General features: G+C 37.3%; 1 protein-coding gene across 1 annotated transcript in view; it reads left to right on the top strand.

Annotated features, from left to right (window-relative positions):
- Nucleotides 1-5,577: 5,577 nt before the first annotated feature.
- The window catches only part of LOC309392259 (uncharacterized protein C18orf63), a gene marked incomplete at its 5' end in the record, with an annotated part of 29,145 nt that continues 23,682 nt past the window's right edge, over nucleotides 5,578-11,040 (top strand). The window contains 3 exons of the mRNA XM_081953302.1: nucleotides 5,578-5,711; nucleotides 7,410-7,488; nucleotides 9,848-9,904. Of these exons, the coding sequence (XP_081809428.1) occupies nucleotides 5,578-5,711; nucleotides 7,410-7,488; nucleotides 9,848-9,904 (270 nt within the window). The remainder of the gene's footprint in view (nucleotides 5,712-7,409; nucleotides 7,489-9,847; nucleotides 9,905-11,040) is intronic.

Here is an 11,040-nt window from a genome sequence, read left to right as displayed (position 1 = left end):
TATTACTTCGACTGTGGGACACAAACTGCTTATTTGTTATCGAATGGCATTGTTAAATTGTTTTCTAGTGTTGCAATTTTTTTTGCACGTTTGATATAATACTGATTGTTTAATGAGCATTTATGGTATATTAAAGTATATCCAAAGCCAGCTGCATTATCCACAAAAGATTATCGCTAATAAAGTAATTTTTTGCTGAGATGTGGGATTCTTTGTGTTATTTCTAGTTGGGTATAATTTGGTTGTTCAAAGTTTATGTAAATGTGTAGTTTTATTCTAAACCGACAGATCCTTTCTCATACATCACTAAAACCTTTGTGTCTAGGTTGAACACTCGTGGTGGCATAAAAACACCTTATTGTTATCTCTATATTTATTTACTTATTAAATTTATATGATTCCCATCTCGTTAACAAGAGACTGGACAGCTTACAACATGATGCTTTCCAACACCATCATTTATATGACAAATATCTCACCATGGCCAGAGTTTTCATGGCTAAACGTTAATTTGTTTAAACCAATCTTTCCTGATACTTTATTGCAATGTAAGTAGTAATGTTGAAATGTGGAGGAACTATTACAGCACAAAGACTAATACAGTAATGGGTTTAATATCTTCTCAAATACAATTTTTAAAGCAGCAAATTCTCAGATAACAGAATTCAAGAGTAATAAATCAGGGACAAGAAAAAATAAAAGGCAAAAAAAATGCAAAATCTGGTTTCACTTGATATTTTGAATGTTTCCAATATCAATTCCACTTTTTTTGATGGACTAGGTGAATGAAATGGGTTGAGAAAACCCATTTATAAAACCTGAATGGTAAATTCAGTGTAACTTCATTGTGGGACAGCAGAAAGTTTACAGTTTCAAACTTTTGGGGACAAATTTATGACATTTTAAAACAATTAACAGAGCTAAAAGTGTCTGCTCGTGTGTAGTTACATTTTTTTTGCAAAATACATAACTTTGTTTAGTCCTTTATTTGAACTGCATAGGACACACACGTGCAGTATTGAACTAGAATTATCCATTTTATATGTGCCACAGAGTTTTCTGAAATCCTGATAATGCAATCAAGCTGAAAAATTAGTGGATTGTCGAAGTAGACATGTGAATATCAAAAATAGCTGTTCCGATTTCTCAGAGGAAAAAAAACCCCAATCTTCTATAGTTGGGCAGTATATTAGGGAACAAAGTTCAAAATAAATTTCTGAATGGTTAACTGTCCTATCAGTCAGAGATTACAGAAATTTTAAAAAAATGTTTGAGTTTTTACAGAGGCGCCTTATATTTATTTCCTTGTGGCTCTAAAACCGCCTGTCCAGCAGTTCGACAGCAATTATGTAATCTTCTGTACAGTCAAAATCAGATTTAAGATCTTTTTAAAAGGCTGGGACGTTTTCCCCTATACAAATCAGAAGGGAAAAGGTTGCGTAATTCCGCTTTCCGTGCCCAGCTCTGTCGTGCCCCGAGGCTGCCCCAAGACCGAAGGTTATCACGTGCTGGTGAACTTTGGACCGGCAGCTCAGCGGAATCCGGAGCTGCGTTACAAGTCAGTGCTGACCTCTTACCCATTTGTACGTGGCACTGAATTGCACCACAGATACTTTTTCTAAATATATACATACATTGCCATACATTCGGTTTTGCTAAATCGCCATTCCTATCCGTGCGTACTTTTCCTCTCTCTTTGAGAGCCTCGGGCCATAACAGAAAAACCTGAAAACCTGAAGTGCAAGGAAACAAAAAGAATGCGGAGAAAGGAAGAGTTAAGATCTGTAACAGATAGAAGCTCACGGGTTGTTTTTTTTTAGTCAGAAAGTCAAATCGATGACTTTCCCCGCGTGGTTTTCTCCTTCTCTGAGCCTTTGTCTTTCACTCCTGCCTCTGTCTTCATTGCTCACCTCCATTGTGCGCCATCCCAGGCGTAGCCCTTTCTTTCGCCTCACGACATTTTCCCGCGTTTTTTAAAAAGATAATCCGTTTCTTGTGTGCATATTTTCCCCCAGCGCTTTTGGAGCTGGAAATACGGTACAATAACTTTCTCCGATTCCTAATTGATATTGTTCTTCAGTGGCAATTTTCCTATCATGACTTTCAGGCAGTTGTGACTCATCCATCAACTTGATATAATCTTTAAATGGATTTCACAAACTCCATGCAGAACATGTCCTTCTAGTCAAACTAGGCTATTTAGGCACTTACTTAGTGGGAAATATTTATTTATGTGACAAGTTCCCAAAAGTAACCATCTTTTTTCAGCATTAAAAATTGTGTTTTTAAGCAGAAAGAGGTTCCTATTATACCTATGGTGATTCAGCCATATTAAACAACTATTCATTACCGGTACTTAGTGTTCCTCTGATCAACAAATGTATTTTGAAGAAAAGGCTCCCAGCTTATCTTGTAGGAAGAGAAGCAAAAGCTATGTGGCTTAGTTCCCTGTTCTTCAGGTTTTCCCAGGCTGTCAGGTTTAGGCCTGAAGACAAAAAAAAAGTTAAAACAACTCTAAATTAGCAGTTCTAAGGTTACCACATTTTGTAATACTCATTGTTTGGAGAGAGAGAGAGAGAGAGAGAGAGAGAGAGAAGAAAAAGAATGAGTGCTTTTCATCACGTTTTTCTCTCACACTTCTGAGAAACAAAGATTGTTTCTGACGTTCTACGTATTTTGTTAACTTTTTAGATGAAATAATTATTTTAACAGAGTCAAATAAACTTTGCTTCAGTTTTTAAAATCTGTGTGGTAAGATCTACAGATGGAACTTACGACTGAAAATGATAGTCATAAATGTAGCAACTTCAACAGAAGTTGTTTATTTATTTTTTATTTGTCCTCATGTTCTCCATCCAGCTGGCATGATCAAATATTGTTCAGCTTTTCAGATATCTAACTTGCTATCTCTTCCTGAGCATCCTTTGTCCTTGGTGCAGTACTTCCCTAATAAGTGTTGGGCAAGTTAACAAACTCAGCTTTGTGACCTTAATTAAATGATTAGTACTTTCCAGCCAATTGCACTACTGCCTGAAATTATAGGATCTTAATCAGTTATACCCTGAAGACTTTTGTTTCTGAAGAGGCCCTAACGCATTTCTGTAATTGAAAAACCAGTCCTTTCCAGAACCTGGGGGAATTTACAACCATTTGCATGTTTACAACTGGCTTTCAACAAGCAGAGTCAATGAAGAAGCCAGCAGTAAAATTGCAACTCGGAGTCATGTGATGCTTAATAACCACAGCAGAACTGATGTCATAGAACCGAAAGAATCATATGATGTCTCACTTAACAACCATGTTGCATGTGATGCAGTTGCTGGTACCAATTGTGATTGTTAAGTGAAGACTACTTATACCTACACAGTACTGGTAGACCGTGACTTACAACAGGAATTGAGATTGGAATTTCCATCGCTTAGTGTCACTGTTATAAACTATGATGGCATCGCTTAGCAACAGCAGTCCCTGCAGGCCCAGTTACCATTGTTAACCACAATGGTCATTAAGCAAGGCAACCTCCTGCTGGCTTCCCACAACCAAATCAATGGGTTACCATTAGTACTAGCTTTATGAGTTGAAGAATAGGACTTGCTTCTGAATAGTTAAAATATACTTTGAGCCATTTGCAAATAATTTCAAAATGTCATATACTGAAGTACTAAAGGAATTTATTAAAATGATCCAATTTAGGCATAGAATAAAATAAGAATATTTTGATCTGATTTTGATTTGGTTTGACTGATTAATTGAAGATAGAACATTTACACTTACTTTCATTTTATTTAAAATTCTCAAAAGTACAGTGACAAAGTATTCTTCATAATTATATTTCATAGTGACATTCAAGTGAGAATGCATTCAAATGCCATAATTTATTTACATTATAAGAATATCCTTACAAGGACTCAGCGAATTTGGACAAGTATCTTGAATAGTTTTATTTTGAAAGTAATAGAAATGAAGAAAACAGTAAATTGGTGTTGCATTTCTGTGTTATATGCTGATGGGTCATTCTGGGGAGAAGGAAAAGAAAGTAGCATTTGGGATAATTTATTTCAATTCATCGAAATAACCTTCCAAGTTTAAAGAGGGAAGTTAATACAATTATATGTATGTTCCAGATATATGGACATCTTATGCTTAGAACACCATGTTTCATATTGATAAGTACTACTGTGTTTTCTCGAAAATACAACAGGGTCTTATTTTCTTTTTACCTACAAAATATGGCTTGGGCTTTATTATGGGAGGAGGGTTTATTGTTTTGGGGTTGCCGGGCGGCTGCTCTCCTGCGAGAGGGCTCCCAAAGAGCCGGGCACAGCCTCATGGGCGAATGACTGTGTTGCACTGTCGCAGTAGGGCAACACAACAGCCATGAAGCGACCACGCTCACAAGCAGCCATCCGGCAAACTCCTTTGCAGCTGGGCACAGTGCCATTCACTGACCTAGGGGTATCGCGTCTTCCAAATGCCAGTGAATGGCGCTCTGCACGGCTGGAGACGGGGGTTGCACGAGCGGCTGTTCCACTCTCGCTCACCCGCCTCCCAGCCTCACAATGCATGGCCCAGCTCTCATTACGGAGCCAGGGCATCTCCGCTGGCACCTCCATCCCAGCCTGGCTTTTTCTGCAGCTTCCAACCCGAGTCTTTCGGCAGTGGCTTCTCTGGGCGCACGCCCAGTTGGTTGTGGACCAGCTGCCATAGAGCATGCGCCCAGAGCGGCCACTGCCGAAAGACTTGGGTTGGAAGCCGTGAAAAAAGCCAGGCTGGGATGGTGGCGGCGGAAGTGCCCTGGCTCCGTAATGAGAGCTGGGCCATGCATCGTGAGGCTGGGAGGTGGGTGAGCAAGAGCAGAACAGCCGCTCGGGCAACCCCCCTCTCCAGCCATGCAGAGTGCCATTCACTGGCATTTGGAAGGTGCCAAGCTGTGGGAGCCAGGCAGCGGCGAACAGGCGCTCACGTGGCTTGGCGATACCCCTAGGTCAGTGAATGGCGCTGTGCCCGGCTGCAAAGGGGGTTTGCCGGGTGGCTGCTCGTGAGCATGGTTGCTTCATGGCTGTTGTGTTGCGCTGCTGCGACAGCGCAACACAGCCATTTGCCCATGAGGCTGTGCCCCGCTCTTTGGGAACCCACTTGCAAGAGAGCAGCCGCCCAGCAACCCCCCTCTTCAGCTGGGCACAGCACTGCTCACCAACCTAGCAGTATCCCGAAGGTGCCAAACAATGCGATCACCTTTGCTTCCCCAGGTTCCCGCAGCTTGGCACCTTCGGGATACTACTGGGTTGGTGAGCGGCGCTCTGCCTAGCCGGAGGTGGGGGGTTGTCCAGGGGGCTTATATGCGGGGGGGGGGCTTATATTTTTTGCCCACCAGAAAAATGTGGCATGGATGTATTATGAGGACATGTCGTATTTTCGGGGGAATACGGTACACTCAAACATCCAACTTCACTATCAAAGAGAATGACATTAAAAATAACTTTCTAATAGTTTGAATTGTATCATATCTTTACATCTTTTTATAATCACATTTTTATATTACAGATTTGATTACTTTCTCATGGTTAGCAAAACAAAATGAATGATGTTAGACGTCAGTCACTGTTTTTCAGCAGTCTGCCTGACCTGCAGAAGCTTTATGCTGTGAAGATTACATTGAGTTCTCAACTGGCAGCAACTGAAATTAGAACAGAACAATGGAAGATGTGCAAGTAAAATTCATAATAGATTCAGTTTTTTTTAAAAAAATTGTAAAATAGAGGATGACACATTGCTTATGTTTACCATACTTTGATTAAAAGCATTGTCAGCACAGAATCTTACTTAATTACACCCTTCTTCCTGAAATCTGACAGGCATCTACCAGATGGCAGGCAGACCAGTGATGGTGAAACTATGACCCATGTGTCAAAGGTGACATGCCATGATGTTTGGATGACCCACCAGATTCACCAACACTTGAAAATAACTTTTTTTAAAGCCTGCCCCTTTCTGTTATGGGGGTGATGCTGTGGAAGCCACATGAAAATGGGGTGTACTCTTGTGCGGCCTCTAAACTCTCCAAAAATGAGTTTGTTTTACATATATTTTATTTTTGTAATGATTGGACATTTCTTTATATAATACATAGTACCACACATCATTGGCGTGTTTTTAATTAATATAATTTTTAAAAGAAATGTTTCTCTTTTGTTTGGGATACGTGTATGGGTGAGACAAGCCAGCAGAGTGAAGTTAGGCATTTGATAAATACTTGACAAACCAAGCGCAAAAGATTCGCCATCACTGTCCTGAGAAGCCTTGAAAAGCTGGTTTTTACACAAGCACTGAAGTAGAGTGAGACCAAAGCCAATAAAGTTGTTGTTAAAGGGGGGTAGGGGTGGTGTGGGGAGTTTTTGTACTTTTACTGCATTTATTGCTGTTGGTAAACCACCCTTAAAATGAACAGCTGTTATAATTAAATAAGGAATGACTCTTATTTCTGTCAATGTTAAGTTGCATTAGAAGCATAACATAGTAGTTGTATCTCAAACTGTAACCATTCATTGCATACTTAAATACGGTTCATATTTTAACAGTCTACTTCATGGGTATCAAACTCACAGTGTCACATTGTAAATGTTATTCAAATTCTACTTTCAATAGAATAATCAGCTTTTCATCAATTTTTGTTATTCAGTTTGCTGGTGTAATTTGTTTTAGAACTGGACCAGTAAAATTTACATACAATCCTACGTCAGGATTTTTATATTTGGGGGATGGCTGATATTCCATTATATTAAAAATCATTTTGGCGAGCTATATAGACTGTTAAATGGCCAATTATAGTAAAGACACTGGAAAATGGCATTGCTTTATTTCCTTTCCTTTTTCTGTGTGACCTCTTATAGAAGCTGAATATTGAATATGAAGGTTGAACATGGTAGAATAATGAGAACAGCAGAGTTCATTGGAACATTTTTTTTTACTCTTGCTTATTTTCTATGTCTCATGATGTTTGCTTTCATTATTAGAAGATATTTAAGCTGTTAAAGTTTTTTTTAAACTCTACTAAAGGGGCGTAGTATTTTTTCCTTTCGGAGATAAAACTTTGAGGACGGAATGCTATCATTGAGATTATTAATTTGACAGGCCAAGGGCCATTAATTTTAATGCTTGTGGAAGCATTCCAAACTTAGTAGGGTCAAGAAAAAGAAAAATTAGTTTAATGGTAAATTAGTAACTAGTAAATTTAATATATTACTGTTTGTATGATTATCTGTTTATTTTTATTACTTCCCTCTGTTGTCAAAGAAAAAAAATGTTAAATTTTAAAGGAATCTGTTGAGGGTTCCGTGCCTTATATACAAATCTTAATTAAAAGTATATAATTATTAAGATTAGTGACAAGCTTTTAATATTTTACTTAGGCAACTCCTGCTGCTGTGTCAAGGTATAATTTCTTCGCCTGTTCCTGGAACACTGAATCAAATTTCAGTGATTATGACGGTCAGAAATACTTAATGTTACTAATTTAAAATAATAAGAGTTTCAGTTTATGCAGTTTAAAAATTTAAAGTCAATAGGAAGTTCTCACATACTCACATATGTCTCACATAGAGTGCTTTATTTCAAAAAGCATTTTTCCCCTTTTAGCCTACTGAAGGCAAGCAGAAATGTATTTCTCACCTCAATTTATACTAAAGTGATAAAAAGGGATCTAAGAACTTAACAATATTGATCATAACATATTTTATCTATTATAAAATACCCCTGATCAGCCTTTTGTTTTTCTTTATTCATCAATAGCAAACAATACTATTTTTGTTCTTCATCTGCCCTTTTAGTCTTCCTCTCCCTTGTGTGTTACATGTCTCTTGAATTTCATCTTGTTCTCCGTTAGTGAACAAAATGACTGGGTAGATTGATTTTATGTTGGTTTTATTTCTCAAATGCTGATTGCAGAAACATTTTGCTCAACTTCTGCTGCAATTTAACATATTAAGGAAAGAATATGTCTAACTTTGTCATGAAACCCAATCTTAATGCTTCTGATTGATTTCATAATCCCTGTTAATGTTAGGTTTGATTTCATCTAAAAATTGCATTATTCTTTTTATAGTAATGATATTAAGATTATAATCTTAATATTACTGTACTAATTATACTTTATAAGATTATACAGTAAAAACTAATACAAACTTGAAAAAAGAGGAAAAGAACCAAAGCTGCAAAAAAGAAAGGAAAATAGAGAAAGAGAAAAAGAAAATAAGACTATAGTAAAGGTAAAGAAAAGAAATAAATAAAGAAGTGACCTCATCTATTCTCACAATAAATAAAGACAATTTTAGCAACTTATCACTTCCTCTTAAAATACAACAGATGAGCTTTTCTTCCCATATTCCATCCAGCTATAAACAAATCCACAAAGCATTCTTATTTCAGTCTTGATGCCAGCAAAAGTCTATTAAGGGTTAGCAGAAAAAATAAAATCTATTTTAACTTTGATCAGATAAACCAACTTTATATTCCTTTCATTTCTTCTAACCATATTAGTCTGTGTCCATTCAAATAATGTTGTAGAACTTGATATCTTCATTTTTTCTTTGTTCTTTCTCATGAGTTTCTTCTAAACTTTAACAAACTGTTTTGTAAAACCAAATGTGTTCTCCCTCCATAGCATATTTTAGACAAAATTTCAGGCAGGCAGATATCACTTAACACCAGAGTCAATTTTTTTAAAAATATCCTTCATTATGTCCAATGTTAAAATATTTTGCATCATTCTGTAATTACTGGTGGACTTTGTGTTGTCCTTTAATTGTAATCTTTGACTCCCTCTAGACTAGAGTCAAATTGTTTAAATCTTCTGTTTTTAAAAAAAATCAAAACAAAAGCATTTTTCTATGGGAAGAATTCTTTATAATTAATTCCAAAATTAAATTTAGGGTACAAGGGTAATATTGGTACCCTTAACTATTCAGAAATTTCTAAAATCAAAGTTTTAATTGCCTTTTTACTGTTCGTTTGCTGTTTTAAAAAGTTAAGTTGTTAAACTTGTAGTTGAAACTTAAAAAGGATTTTAAAAAACTCATCAGGTACAATCAGACATGATCCAAATGTTTCGAATAGCTGAAAAGCAGTTAAGCAGCAATTTCCAAAAGTAATTAGAAACGGAAGTATACATACTTAATGTCCGTTCAAAGGTCCAAAGGCAAACTATTTTTTTTTCATTTATGTACTATGGTTTTTCATTTAAGAGGGTTTTTTTTTAATTTCTGAGGCTGTGGTAGTTAAAGGGTTGGAACCAGTGTTTGAGTTCCACTTTTTTAAATAGCTCTGTTGGTCACAGAGTTCTGAAGCAAATTAAAATTCAAATCATATAAGGTTGCCTTCAGTGGTTGGCTTATGACAGACAAATGAGGTGGGGGGTAGTGAAATCTCTTCTATGTGAATGTGCCCTGAATCTTATCACAACTTTGCATCAGTCAACTTATTTATTCAATAGTTCCTCCCTATTTTCCTGTTATTAAAGGCTATATTTTCAAATTTATATATCAGAACCTCTGATTTGTCTCTATTGATTTCTTACATACTTTATAGAAGTTCTTTTTCAGACTAAATGCTCAGTGATTTTACATTTGGTTTCAATGTTTGACATGTTAACAGTAGTATTAAATGAGTTTCTTCTATTTAAGAAAATCTAAATGAAAACTGCCAAGGGCCTGCCCTATAGTAGAAAAAGTGCCTTTCAATTGTATTTCCTAAAGGATTCATGTTTCAGAAGGATTTATTCAAAGAACAAGTAAAATACAAAAAAGTTTTAAAAGGAATATATATGTTGTAACTTATTTTTTGCTTGTTTTAGATACCCTTTTACAAATCAGGAACATTTCAAGCTTATATAGATAAACATGGAGCTACAGTAAGTGATGAACATTATTTATTCTGGTTGTTTTTCTGCATACAAGATGCATGTATCAGGGGTGGAACTGCCAGTTCGCTCATGGGTGTGCTTGATGTGCACTGCACGTGCATGCACGGAATGTTATGCGCATGCGCAGAAGTGAAAAATAAGATGGTGGCACCTATGGCGCCCCCTGGAGAACCAGTTTGGGGGCATGGCAGGCCTGGGTCACTGCCGGTTCCAGCAACCCAGGCCGCCAAACTACTACCAGTTCGGCCAAACCAGTCCAAAGAGGTAGGAACCCACCACTGGCGTGTATATTGCTACAGGTTGGAAAATTACATTTTATTTACTAAAATTTGAAAAAATTGAATGCTTGTTTATTGTATTTGAGTTTTAGATATTTAAATTTCATTTTTATGACATTATGATATGGACATTTAATTCAGTACAATTCATACACTCTACTAATGTTATATTATTTATAAAATATTCTTCTACAAACTTGGCAATATTTTCTGTATGAACTTCATCTCCCAGATTTTTTAGCAATTGACACGCTAACTGGACAATTGTAGGAATGAAATCTAAATATTTGGAAGCTGACCAAATTATGGAAAGTAGATATAAGTGGTGGCAGATCTGATGTGCAGGGATTCCAAATTAGTCTCCCAACCTACTATAGATATAATGTAATTATGTCACTGTAAGGAGTTTGGCCAAAGGTGTTATGCCTTTGAGGGGAGGAATAACCATTAAAAAGGAGTGGGGAGCCTATGGAAAACACTACTATTCTCATCATAGTTCAGAATGCGGCCGCGCGGGTTATCATGGGAGGATCAAGATACTCCCATATAACACCATTCCTGCACGAGCTGCACTGGCTGCCTGTGGTTTTTCGGGTGCGTTTCAAGGTGTTGGTTACTATCTTCAAAGCGCTCCATGGCATGGGACCTAGTTACCTGCGGGACTGCATCTCACCTCATACATCTCTACGACCTATCCGCTCTCACAGAGAGGGACTCCTCCAGGTGCCATCCGCCAAGCAGTGCCAGCGGGTGATGCCTAGGAGTAGAGCCTTCTCTGTGATGGGCCCAACCCTCTGGAATGACCTCCCTCCCGATATTAGAACTACTAATGACCTCCACTCCTTC

The sequence above is a fragment of the Natrix helvetica genome (genome assembly GCF_964273705.1).
Source record: "Natrix helvetica genome assembly, chromosome: 4".
NCBI lineage: Eukaryota > Metazoa > Chordata > Lepidosauria > Squamata > Natricidae > Natrix > Natrix helvetica.
Note: the sequence above shows the minus strand (reverse complement) of the source record. Positions and strands in the feature narration are given on the sequence as shown.